The following is a 13,382-nucleotide window of genomic DNA, read 5'->3' on the forward strand; positions in this document are numbered from 1 at the left end:
ATCCCTTTTATTTATAAACGGGGTAAGTACTATTATTATTTACATTTTAGAGATGAGGAAGCTAATGGCCAGAGAAAAACAGTCACTTTCTGAGATCATTTATTCATTCATACAATAAAAATCTCATTAGCTTTTATCTTACGCAAGACATTGCAAATAGGGCAGCAAAAAGGCAGTCTAGGGACCTCAGGTGGCACAAAGCCCACCAAATCTCCATTGAAGAAACTGGAACTGAGAGGGCAAATTGGGACTGGAGCCTGCCAGAAGCCGTCTCTCTGGAATCCTTCAGCCTGAGCAAGAGGGATGTTTGTTGCTGAGGCTGCTGGAGCTGCGGTCTAGAGCAAGTTGCAGGCCTCTGAGTCTGTTGGAGGTTGAGAAAGGTTAGCTGACTTGCTTAAGTAAGTGTCCTAGACAGGAGGGAGAAAGCGCGCGGGTCTCAGATCCTAGCTCCAAAATCCACGCCCTTTCCCTTTTCATCTCCCGGAAGGAAGCCTTCACAGGTGCGGAAAATGCTCACCCAGTGACTCTAAAGTAGTGCACAAATTGGCATTAGAGGCTGGTTCTGATTCCTGCTATCAAGGTTTATTTAATTCCAAGCTCAAATAACACAGAAAATAAAACTTCCTCCTTAAAAGGTTCTGCGGAAAAATATTCTCTGTTCTACGCAACAGCCTACTTGGCTGTGTTTGTGTCTGAAGAAAGGACTAGTCTGACAGGAAGAATTACAAATCTGGAGCTCATTTTGGCGTCGCAGAGGGAAGGTGGGTGGAGCGTCTCGCAGTAAATTAGGAATTCAGAATGAAAACGTAGAGTTTATTTGGGTTTTTAGTGACACCTCAGGATTATTATACAGGAGTGTCAGACACAGCTCAAAGTAATGATGACTGCTCCCCCTCCGCCCCACGGGGGCTGGGTGCTAAGAAGGGGGAACCTCTCCTTTGAGGGTTTGGGGTGGGGACCCTCCCTTTCCAACCTGGATCGGGAATGGGGATGAGAGGAGAGCGGTTTGGATCCCCATCCTGGGTCTGTGCTGGAGGGAGGCGGGAGGCTATTTGGAGGTGTGTTTCGGCTCAGGATCTGGGTCTGAGGCTGGGATCTGAGGACTTTCTAGGTTTGGAATTGGGTGGGGGAGCTAGGTTTGGGGTGACCGCTGGGCGCAGGAGGAAATAGGAGAGTGAGTCGCATGTGAAGGGCACTGAAGATGGATCTTCGGGGGAAAGCTGAAGTTGATGCGTGGACTTGGAGAGGGGAAGTTGAAGTGGATGCTGGGGCCTGGCGCTGCAGCGGATCGGGGTGGCATGTGCTGGGATTGCCGGTGCGGGGCTGTGAATGGGGTCAGGGTGGGGCTGAGGCAGTACCAGATCTTCCGCGCTTAGAGGAGGTTAGAAGAAAAGAGCCTCGAGCGGCCACAGCCTTTTTCCGAAAGAGACTCACACAGACACACCCATCGCTCTACCCGGCCCTCCGGGACTAGCGGCTCAGCGGTGCTCTGGCTGGCAGATCCCGCCCCCACGCGGCCTCTGGGAGCTGGGAGCCGGGAGCCGACAGCGGATCCGGCCCGGGCCGCGGTCTGGCGGCCCGGCCCCCGGGGAGCATGGGGCGTGGCCAGAAACCGGCACCCGCGGCTGTGGATTGGCTGCCCGGCGGTCCCGCAGGCGGGGCTCCCGGCTGGGTCCCGCTCGGCCGCTCGCGGCGGCGGGGAGGCGGGGCCGGCGGGAGCCCGGCAGCCAATGGACGCGCGTCCCCCGAGCAGTTACAAAGGGCCGGAGCGAGGCCGCCGCGGCGGCGGGGGAGGTGGGGCGAGGCGAGGCTTGCTGGGGTGAGGCGGCGGCCGGGCCGGGCCGGGCCACAAGCGGTGGCGGCGGGACCATGGAGGCGGCGGCCGCTGCTCCGCGTCCCCGGCTGCTCCTCCTCGTGCTGGCGGCGACGGCGGCGGCGGCGGCGGCGCTGCTCCCGGGGGCGACGGGTGAGCGGCGGCACGGCGGGCGGGCGACTGCGGGGCGCGCGGGCCGGGCCCGGCCTCTGGCTCGCTCCTGCTCTTTCTCAAACATGGCGCGGGGCCGGGGGCGCAGGTGGCTGCGCCGGGGCCGGGCCGGGCTCTAGTGGCCTCGCGGGGCTCGGCGGCCGCCGTGCGAATCGCAAGCGGGGAGCGGAGGCGGGGCAGGGGCGTGTGTCCGGGCGCGGGCGGACGTGTCCTGCTGCCCGAGGCCGCCCCGCTCGGGACTCCCCGGGGAGGTGGAGTCGGGCGGAGTCGTCCGAGGTCCGGGGCTGCCCTCTGGGGTGTGAGTGGGCGAGGGCCAGGGGCGGAGAGTGTGAGGCCGGCGGGGACTGGCAGAGCGGTGGCTGCCCGCCGCCGCCCCTCGGCACGGCGTGACCTTGTTCCGGGGACCCCCGCCCCAAGAGGGTCCGTGCCCAAGGCTGCCGGGCCCGGGGCGGGGTTTGAGGTTGGGGTGGAAGGCGGCTGCTGGGCGGGGTGTGAGCTCCGAGCCGCTAGGGCTTCGGCCAGTGGGAGTCGGGGGCGAAGTGTGGTGAGACCCCCCGGGTCCACAGGCCGCCGTAACTCCCGCCCGGCTCGACCCGACCCGACCCGACCCTGCTGGAAGGGGCTGCTCTTCCAGCCAGGGGGGCTTTGTGTGAGAAGAAGGAAGCGCGGAGATGCGCGGAATGTTTCTTCTTTCGTGCGTCTGGGGAGTGTTGAAGTGAGTCCAGTAACCAGAAGGCTACGGATTGTTTTCGTAGTGGAAACTTGAACGTTTGCTCGTTCTGCGGGGTTTGGAAATTTTGGGAATGACTGTGAATTGATTAAACGCTTTTTATTTCCTCGAAAGACCATCACTCGCGATATTCCTTTTCTTGAGTGACAGTTAATAGTTTGAATCAGACATCTGTGTAGCTGGTTTTCAAGGAAGAATGTTCGCTGAATTTTTCAAAATATTAAATCAGGTTGGGGTAGGTGGTTGGCATCCTCGAAGGGATGAGTGAAAAACTTTGTTAGCAGCTGAACTGAGGCACTAGAAGCTAAAATACAGAGAGCCTCAGTGTTAGCGACTAAAATGCAGTGAAAGTACATTTCTGTTTCTGAAACTGGACACAAGATGTTGAATTTTTTTTAAAAAAATCAAGACTGACGATTATAATTAGTCGTAATAGCTACCGTCTGTGTATTATGCATTACTGCGATGTAAATGCATAAAGTACACAATTGTATAAGTACGTTATTTAATCACCACAACTAAACTTTCAGGAGTAGTGGCATTTGCCCCACTTTACAGATGTGAAAAGTGGGGTGCAGACACATTAAGTACCCAATAACTAAGTGCTAAAGCTAGGATTTTCACTCAGATCTCAGTTTTCAAAACCTGTATATCTTATATATTAATATATATACATCATACTATCTGGCGTAGCCCATTTTTCTTCTTCAGTCGTCTGCTGAGCAATTGGTCTTTATTATTCACTTTAGATTCTGTCCTCATGATTTGAATATCAGATAGGCTTCATTCCGACTCTTAGCACATTCCTGAGTCCCTTCACGTGGGCCTCCTGCATTAGAGGAAACAATGGATTTTTGATATTGGCCTAGGGAGGAAGGCAAGATAACTGTGTGGACATTTGGGAGAATCAGTATAGTTAGGCATGAAACACAGGTAACATTTCCACACCACTATTAACTTGAATAGCACAGTGCATTCTTTTCCAGCAAAAGTAGCATAAGAAGTGTTCATGTATTCAAGTAACAGTAGTGGACTTAGTTGAATATACAGAACATTGCTCAGTCCATGTCCTGGAGAAGTTTACAGTCTCCTTGGCGTGCACACAATACAAAGCTGTCCAGGTGCTTATTACTCTAAGCCCAGACTGCCTCAGCTTGTCTGCCTTCCTTGTTGGTTATGATGATGCCTCAGTCCCCCCTTAAAAGACATTCTGAAAAAGGTCAAATGCTTTTTTTTCCCCCTCTGTAATTTGGCTTCTCTTTTAAAGACTTGCACTTTTTTATGTTCTGAGTATGTTTTATTGTTGTCTGCCCAACTTCTCTCTCCAACATAGATTTCTCTAGGGAAATGGATTCCTTGTCCCTAGTACACAGTTTAGTACCACTATGTCTATATTTATATCCCATCTGAGAATGCTGTTTGCTTCCTTTCTGCCATTTCATAACTTTTTTTGTTTGAAAACATGCCCCCAATCCAACTCTTCTTTCTATGAATGCCTCTTGAATGTCTCCTGCTTTCTTGGTATGCAGCCTTCAGCTTAATCCTGCCTGTTATCCTCCAAATCTAGTTGCTTTCCCATGTTTCTCTCATCTAGGCTTTTCTATGGGCTACTGCCAAACTAATCTTCCTCAGCCATCCCCATGAAGGTTTATAAGATTTCCCATTTGTATTCAGCACTTAGAACCACACTTGAGCAGCTTATGATTGGGGCCATCTCTGAGTATCCTACCAGGGATCTTATTTCCCATGACTGCAGACCTTCAAACAATTTCTCTTTCTCACTGACTCCTGACTGTTCAGCCTTTTCACTACACGTTTAGTTTTGCCCCTGTTATGGGAGTGTGAGAAGTTCTCAGCCCTGACTTCCTGTGCTGGTTTAGTTCTTCAATTCTTTGTCTTCCAGAACTCTGCAACACTTAACAGTTTGTGTTGTCCATTTCTACTGCCTGTGCTGCTACTTAACAATACTTGACTGTGTTATAGGTACCCAGAGGACAAGATTCATGCCATTTCTTTATTTTATGGCCTCAGAACTTAGCACTGTGTTTTATATTCTATTCCACATAAATGCTCGTTGATTTCTATTTGAGCATTCCTTTAGTATTTATACTGTTTTATGTAAGTCCGGTTTATGCAATATTAACTTATAATTCTGTATAAATAATCAGGAAAAGTTGTATGGTGTGTTGAAAGCAATTGGTTATTAGTCCCACCTTCACCAGCAGTTATGCAGAAAATAGGGCCAATACCTGCTTTTGCCTAATTCATGAGATTGTGAGGATCACATGAGAAAGTGGTATTTGAGTTTGAGGTTGCTATTCTGTGTTGTTACTAATGAGCAGGACTGATGTTCAAGTAGTTCCCACTGGGCCATGTGTGTTTTGGTTAAACATCCTTTCTTATTGGTTGGTACCCTTGTAGTGCCAGTTGTTAAATATTTTTAATATAATTCTTGTAGGGAGGCATTAGTATTCAAAAAGGGAAATGATTAGTGTAGGCTGGAATGAATGGGGGAAGCTTCCTGGACACTTTAGAACTTAAACTGACTTTGAAGGGTGGGTAGAATTCAGAGGGGGATTTGATGAGTGTGAAAGTTCTCTTAAAGTTGTGTCTCCAACTGTCCCGGGGTCTACTCCAAAGGAGGAAACAAGGCTTTTACTGACTGGCAAGTTACTGTTCCGAGTTAGGTTCCTTATTCTGTACTGTGGAATTTGGATGTATTAACTTCTATCATTTTTTCCCCAATCCTAAAAGCTATAGTACATAGCTGGAAACAAAACAAAAGTAATCAAAGTGGAATGAGTGAGGGAGAATAACATTATGGGATGGCCACTAGGGCTAGGCAGTCAAATGTTGGAAGTCCTAAGTATTATCACTTCAATTTACAGATTAAAAAACGACTCAGGTGAATTTGTTAGGGTGACACAGGGGCAGAACAGAGAAGGAACTTTGATTTTCTGATTCCACATCTCGTGCCCTGTATGGTGCTTTAAAATGTGAAGGACTTGGAGGTGGGGATGGGACAGGGTTGGGGTAGGTGTTGGCATCCATGGAAGGATGAGTGACTTACTTAAGTGAAGTAGGCCCTGAACTTCACAGAATTTATGAAAAGTAAATTCTAAAGGTAGAGGAGAGAGGGAATGATTAAGGCCTTAAAGTCCTCAAGGGAAAGGTCAGTTTTTTTTTTTTTTTTTTTTAATTGCTGATAAAAGGACCTGGTATAATACTTATTGATTGAGAAAAGTAGGCCTATAGTAGTTTGGAAGATGGTCTTGAGTAAGTACGGTTAATTGAATTGGGGTGTAATTAAAAGGCCTTGGTTTAGAATATTAGATGATCCGCTTTGTTGTTGAAATTAAGAGAGGAATTGACATTAAAAATAATCAAGAGGAAGATAAATCTTGTTCCTGTGAGGAGGGCCGCTCATGTGAGGAAGACCCCTGTTGAAAGGTTCTAGGCCTTAGTTGAACAGTTACAGGGACTCATCACCATTCTTGTAGTGTCATTTTATTGCACCAAATATGTTCATGTGTAATAAGTGGAATTTTGAAAATGCTGTTGTCCTATGGATGGCCCTTCTAATGTGAGAACGTGTCTCTTCAAACCACAGAGCCCCTTGCAAATGTCGACAAACCTCTTGCCTTTTGCAGTTCTTCCTTGATCATGGCTTATGTAACACAGAGTTCTCTGAACAGATGGACTGTGGTTTGATATCATGTGATTGGGTCACATCTTTGCTTCCTGCTTCTGAAATTGAGGGCAGATGCTGGCATATTTCTCAGGGATTTTTTTATGCTTTGTCCCATAGAACTAGCTTGAGGAAATTTTTGGAGTCTTCTCAAAATTTATGGTTTGTTTTGGCCCAGCCTAACTGCAATACTTAGGATAATATTTAGTACCATTCTTAACTGAATTTTCTCAATGTCAAATTCAGGCAGTCTCCATAAACATTAAAATTGTTTGCTGCTCTGAATTAGATCCAATTTTATGTGTTTTGTTTGCTTTCCAGGTAAGTTTCTTGTGGCTACCCTTCTTCATCATGAAGAAAATTGGTTGGTAGGCTTGTAATTATTCATCTCAGACATCACTTTCTTAAATACTAGTGGACGAAGTCCAGTTGGTTTTATGGTCCAATTTTATAGATCAGATCAAGTCTTTTGTAAAGCTGCTCCCTCAAGGAATGATTTCTAATCTAACTTTAAAAAAAAAAATTGATTTGCAGAGTATACACACAGGTTGCTTTGAAATTTCTTGAAGGGTTACAAGAATGTGCTACGTATTCTACCCGTCTCGTTTAATTCTCTCTTCTGTCTTTTTTTTTCTTTGACCATGGCTAATATGCCATCATTTAATTCTCATAACCAAACTTGAATGGTAGTTGTATAGAGTACCAAAACTTATTTATTTGCTGGTTAATTTCCAAACTCTTAAGTCCATTTTTTCCCAGATACAGGTGATCAGTGCTCAGAAGATAACTGTAGGTTTTGATAACATTGGCTGTACCCCAAGATTCTTTTCAGCTCTCTTAAACATTATCCAAAGGTGTTAGTATTTTGTTTTTCATCCTCTAATCATAAATACATATATAAAAGGAAGACACTGCTTTGAATGGCACAGATGTAGACTAACAGTAGTTCAACCACTGAGACTCAAATGATTTTGTATTACCATAAACCCCATCTGCCTGGGTAGGCAGAATTGACATAATTTTACTCAGGTTGGAACCTAGTTCATGTCTATGAAAGAAGACCCTTTTTGTTTCCATTTTATGGACCAGGAAACTGAAGTTATGCTGTTAATGGAAGGTGGAGCCTGCATGTGAGCACTCCAGGGTATGTGCTCTTTTCCTATGCAAATGCTCCTCTACTTATGATGGGGTCACGTGTGTCCATGCTGCTTTCGTATAGAGTAAATACATTGTTAGAGCCACTTCAGCAGGAAAGTTTCCTTTTTCTTTTTTGCAAACCATGAGAATTTGCTTCAGATTGTCTTGATTACAGTTTTACTATTTCTTTGCAACTGCGGGCTATTCAGATACTAACAGTCTTTTTTTAACATTATATTTTTAGGTAATTTGAGTCTCCCTGACAAGTCCAGTGATAGTTGATTACTTATTATTAGTATTGATTTATACATATATTCATAGCAAATTCTTTTCCTCTAAAAGTAACATAAGCACAGGATTTAAAATTTGTGTTAAAGAAAACAAAAAAGCCATCACCAGCCATTATTAACATTTTAGCAAATCTCGCACCCTTTTTTTTTTTTTTTTTTTAGTCTAAAAAACCATTCTTGGGTTGGGCACGGTGGCTCACACCTGTAATCCTAGCACTTTGGGAGGCCGAAGTGGGTGAATCACAAGGTCAGGAATTCAAGACCAGCCTGGCCAACATGATGAAATCCCGTCTCTCAGGCCTGTAATCCCAGCACTTTGGGAGGCCGAGGCGGGCGGATCACGAGGTCAGGAGATCGAGACCATCCTGGTTAATATGGTGAAACCCTGTCTCTACTAAAATATACAAAAAATTAGCTGGGCATGGTGGTGGGCGCCTGTAGTCCCAGCTACTCGGGAGGCTGAGGCAGGAGAATGGCATGAACCTGGGAGGCGGAGCTTGCAGTGAGCCAAGATTGCGCCACTGCACTCCAGCCTGGGCGACCAAGCAAGACTCCGTCTCAAAAAATAAAAAAACCGTCTCTACTAAAAATACAAAAAATTGGCTGGACGTAGTGGCATGCACCTGTAATCCCAGCTACTTGGGAGGCTGAGGCAGGAGAATCATGTGAACCCGGGAGGCAGAGTTTGCAGTGAGCTGAGATCGCGCCACTGCACTCCAGCCTGGGCGACAGAGTGAAACTCCATCTCAAAAAAACAAACAAAAAAAACCCCCAAAAAACCAACAACAAACCATTCTTTAATCATTCTATTTCAGCAGTTTATGAAAGCTAATAAAAGTGTTTAAATTGACAAAGAGCTTCAGTTTACAGAGGAAATAGCTCATCTATTCTTAGCAAATATTTAGTAGTGATCAACATGATGAGAAATATAGGAAAAGTGAGAGGCAGTCTTGCTTGTTAAAAAATTGATGCTGAGGAAATATGACTACAGACTCAGTACTAGCAACCACAGGGACTGCTTTACAGAGGAGGTAGGACTTGATCTCTCTGCCTTGCAGGAGGATAGGGCTTTGAGTGGGTGTGTGGTGGAAAGGAGGCACCTCTTAGCTGGAAAGGATGGCGTATGTGGAGAAACAACATTCTAAGTTTCAAGAATTCTAAGGGGAGAAATGGAAGTTCATGGTGTAAAGGTTGGGCGCAGAGAATTATGGGCCTTGAAAATCAGGTGAGTGTTTTAATGTGGAAAAAGAATGTCTAACTGTGCCACAGAGGGAATGGGTCAGGGTGGCTACCCAGGGAGATTTTGGAGTTGGTTTGATGGCATTGGGAACGGGGTGAAATGGTGACTGTATGACATTTGAAACAAAGAAATCAGAGGAATTGGTAGTAGGGCCTGTGTGTGACTGTTCCCTTGCTTGTGTGCTCTTCCCTCACATACCTGCATGGCTTCCTCCCTCACCTCCTGCAAGTCGTTGCTCAGATGGCACCTTTTTCTCAATGAGGCTTATCCTGCCACCTTTTAAAATGGTGTCATCATCCTACAGTGCTTTCCTTCTCTGTAACAATACCTTCTAACATACTGTATTTACTTATCATATATACTTATTTACTATTTATTGTCTCTTTCCTATCATTCTAAACTTTGTGAAAGTGAATGTCTTCGTTTTGTTCACTAACGTATCTCAAGTGTGTAGAAAGTGCCTGGTGCATCCTAGGCACTCAGTAAATATTTGTTGAGTGGCAGTAGGTTTTAGCTGTAAAGAGGTAGAGTACAGAAATGACTCCATGAAAGAAAAAAAGAATGACTCCAAGCTTTTTAAGGCTGGATAATGCCTTTAACTTAATGAGTCATTTGGCACGAGGATTAAGGGGAGATGAATTCTGGTTTAAGCATGTTGAGTTTGAGGTGAAGGTAGCCAAATAAAATTGCTCAGTAGTCAGCAAAGGTAAAAAATGGAACCTAGTTGGAAATGGGAGAGAACCTTAAGCAAAGAAGTGGCTACTAGCATCTAGCATTCACCTCATATTCTTTCTCTCTCTTTTTCTCTTTTGAGGGTGGGAGGATTCTAGTGTCCTAAAACGCTACCTTAAATGGAGTTTTTATTTAGTCCTAGCCTGTATCTGGAGTCCTGGTCCGTTTGCTGGGATATAGTTCTCTCCTGTTTTGCAGGTTCACGCTTTCTGTTTTTCTCCCACCTCTCTTAGTAAAGACGTATATAATCAGAATTACTCGTGATCTTCTGGTTGTATTGAAATTAATCTTCAGACGGTGCAGCTTTCTCTGCAGTAATGCGTTTGATCTCTTGCGAGTGTGGTTCTTGGCTGAGATAAAAGAGAGGAAGTTTCCTGCTTGCGGCCTAGGCCTCTGGTCATGGTTGCTGATGTTACAGGTGTCAGCTTTACTATCTCCTGGAGCTCCCTGATGGCTATCCTTTTAAATGCTTTTCCTGTTGTTTTTCCCAATGAACCAAACACTGGTGCCGTTGTATCCCTAGACCATCTCTCCTTTTCTGTTTGGATTGATCTAACTTAAATTTTTCTTTCAGTTTTGAAGGCAGATTCAATTCATGTGACTTGGTTGTCAGAAATTTAATGAAATCTTTGTTTATAGGAGTAGTATATAAGCCCCAACATACCTGGCTGTAATTAGAGTCTAATCGGTGTATCTGTGACTCGCTTTTCAAAGAGGATACTTCCTAATTTACCTGATCGTTGTGAAGATAGTGTACAGTAGTATTTACACTTAGTACATAGCCTGACACCAGTAGGTATTCAATGAAGGGGAATTATTATATATTTAAATAAGTGAAAGAATGTCTTCGGAAAGAAGAAGTACATGTCAGTGTAATGAAGAACTAGAATTAATTGGTAGACTGAAAGGCAGAATTCAACTCAATGTAAGGAATGACTGTCTACCATAGCTGTCAAAATGGAACATTGTAAGGTAGTATGTTCCCTGTCACACTGGAACTATTCAGGCAGAGGCTAGATAACCTGTCTGAGAAATTGTAGAAGGAATTTCTTACATTAGGTGGGAGGTTGGACTTATTTATCTCTAAGTTCTGTTTCTCCTCTAGAATTCTGTACTTTTGGGCAAAGTCCAAGCTTCCTTGCTTACCAATTTTAGCCAAATATAGTCTAAATATCCCTAGGATTCATGGCTTCAAGATGAGCAGTATCTTGTAACTCCTGTATTATATGAGAAAAGTTAGTTTATCCATTGATTGGCTTGTATTCCGGTCATTTTCCAAAAAAGGATTTTGGAAGCTTGAAATAATACCAAATTCAGTAAGACCAAATCTGACCACAAAAGATAAGAATCAGTAAGTTAAAAAGGCAAAGAGAAATACAACAATTATCCGTAAGTTTAGCTGAGGAAAGCTTTAGAAGTTGAACACAGTACTTACTTAGCTCTGAGTTTTCTGGTAACCAAAGCAAGTAAGGAAGACTGATAATTTGCATAGATCTCATTGCCTATCGAGAATTCATGAGGAGGCTGCCACCTTCCTTAATAAAGTGGAACCCCACACGCCAAGATTATAATACAGGGAGAATCTCCAAGTGGTAAGAGGTTATTACTGGATCTGGCAATAATCTGATTCTTGTTCCGAGGCTTCCCCTTTGACATGTATTGAGGATTCAATTTAGTGCTGCTGCCTCCATCTTTCTTTTCCAGTTTAAGTCCCTGATCCAAGTATGAACACATTAGTCTTTCCCTAATGCCAGTGGAACAGCTGATGTGAGGCTAGGACATTTAAATCAAGCTTTGCTAAAAGCTAGAGGATAATGAATAGAGAGCAACATGAAACTATTCAGTCTGGCTTACAAAGACATTTTTCTCATGCCCTTATCTTTTGGTGTGTCTCCATTTGGTACACTTCATCTGAGTACTGCCACCAAAGGCAGAGCCAGACGTTTACCTTCAAACACGTGCAAGTCAGCAAGATCCAGAGTGTCTTTGCTTGGGTTTCTTGTTTGAAGAACTGCTTCATTCCTGAGTAATGGACGTTGGGAATTATTACTTTAGGAGAGACCACACTTATCTGAGAGTGTGGCCCTGCTGTACTGGTCTCACAGTAATCCCAGTATTCATAGAAAAGATAGGCATGTACATTAGCATGAGGGCATTCTTTGGTTGGAAGCATTCTGATTTCATTGGGAAAAACAAGCTTGTCTCTGTTGTTGAGCAGAAGCTTTTATAGAAGTCTTTGTACATGGGCCATTGAGAAATAAAGTGAACAGTTCGGGTTTATCACTCTCCATAATTTGTAAGGATTCACTTTTCCTTTTTTCTGCAGTTGCAGAGCTACTTCAGGTCTGTTCCAGTGTTTGCTTGTTCTCACCACCGAGACTGAACCTCCTTATTTTTGTTCATTTGCTTCAGGAAAACCATTCCATCTAGATTTCCTAGGTGTAAACCTCACTGATTACATAATAGTGTATATTTATAGTTCTAGGACACCTTGTTCAGGCATCCTGTTACATTTCTACATTATACGATTCTTAAATATGCATTGAATTACAAATAGGTCCCCTGGGAAAAGGCAAAAACACATGGCTTTTTCTGCGAGAAACTAGGACTAATACAGATATTTGGGAGCACTGAACATGGAGGATAGAGTTAAACTTGAAGAGAAATACAGAGATAGAAAAGCAGTAACTGCCCTTTGATTTGTATGCATGCACACGCTATACGTATGGGTTTTTTATTTTTTTCCTTGATGTATTCATTTCCAAATCAAACTATAATGTGCTCTAATTGGGTCTCTTTGTTCAGCACATGGTTGTTGATTTGAGTACTTTCTCCAGTTGAAAAACTGACATTTTAATTTTGTTATTCAATGTGCAATAGATTTAAATAAAAATACCCAAGATTGTGTATTGTAGATTTCCTTCAACAATAATTATATGTAATTATTTTATCAAAATAAACAAGTTAAAGTAGTTTTAGTTATTTTGTCTCATTTTACATTTGGGAAAAAAATTACAAACCAGGAACCAGAGTCTGGTCATATTTGTCAGTGAGGAAAGACAGTTTCTGATTGCCAGTCCCACCAGAGCACTGGCAGATTAACACAGCATCGTAGATTACTTTCCTAGGAAGAGATGCTCTTTTTTTCTCCCTTTCCATTGTTTTCCTTTCCTTCTTTCCATGGTACATTGTCCTTTTGTTTTCTTCCTTCTTATTTCGATGCATATATAAACTTGAGCCTTTCTGCTCTCACATTCTCTTTCTCCCCATGATCATAATTGTTTCTTCCTCTTTATTCTTAATAATAATAATAATAATAATAATAGGGCCACATAAGTATTTTATCTAGATCTCATCTATCATTTAAGTTTTGTCAGATCCGGCCTGCTCTTGCCTTACCATGGGAGAAGGGAAAGGAGGGAGGAGTTTTAAGGGATTTTAGGCATCAGGCAGAAGTCTTAAGGGAAACTGCAAGGACCACCAGGCTCAGAATTAGCTGTGCATTGCAAACAGATGGTGTGTCCCTGAGGAAATAGTGTCGTTGCCCTAAGCAATTGGGTGCTTCCATCTGATTTAGCTTA

General features: G+C 43.9%; 1 protein-coding gene across 6 annotated transcripts in view; it reads left to right on the forward strand.

Annotated features, from left to right (window-relative positions):
- Positions 1-705: 705 nt before the first annotated feature.
- Positions 706-13,382, forward strand: part of LOC105477209 (transforming growth factor beta receptor 1) — a 50,658-nt gene continuing 37,981 nt past the window's right edge. For 3 of the 6 annotated variants that reach the window (XM_011733618.3, XM_011733619.3, XM_011733622.3), the window contains exon 1: positions 1,781-1,966. In XM_011733618.3, coding sequence (XP_011731920.1) covers positions 1,870-1,966 — 97 coding nt within the window. In that variant the 5' untranslated portion in view covers positions 1,781-1,869. Of the gene's footprint in view, positions 762-1,780; positions 1,967-2,244; positions 2,261-13,382 lie in introns of those variants that run through there. The other 3 variants (XM_011733621.3, XM_071078074.1, XM_071078076.1) reach the window with 3 other exon arrangements.

This window comes from Macaca nemestrina, chromosome 14 (assembly GCF_043159975.1).
Source record: "Macaca nemestrina isolate mMacNem1 chromosome 14, mMacNem.hap1, whole genome shotgun sequence".
In the NCBI taxonomy this organism is placed as follows: domain Eukaryota; kingdom Metazoa; phylum Chordata; class Mammalia; order Primates; family Cercopithecidae; genus Macaca; species Macaca nemestrina.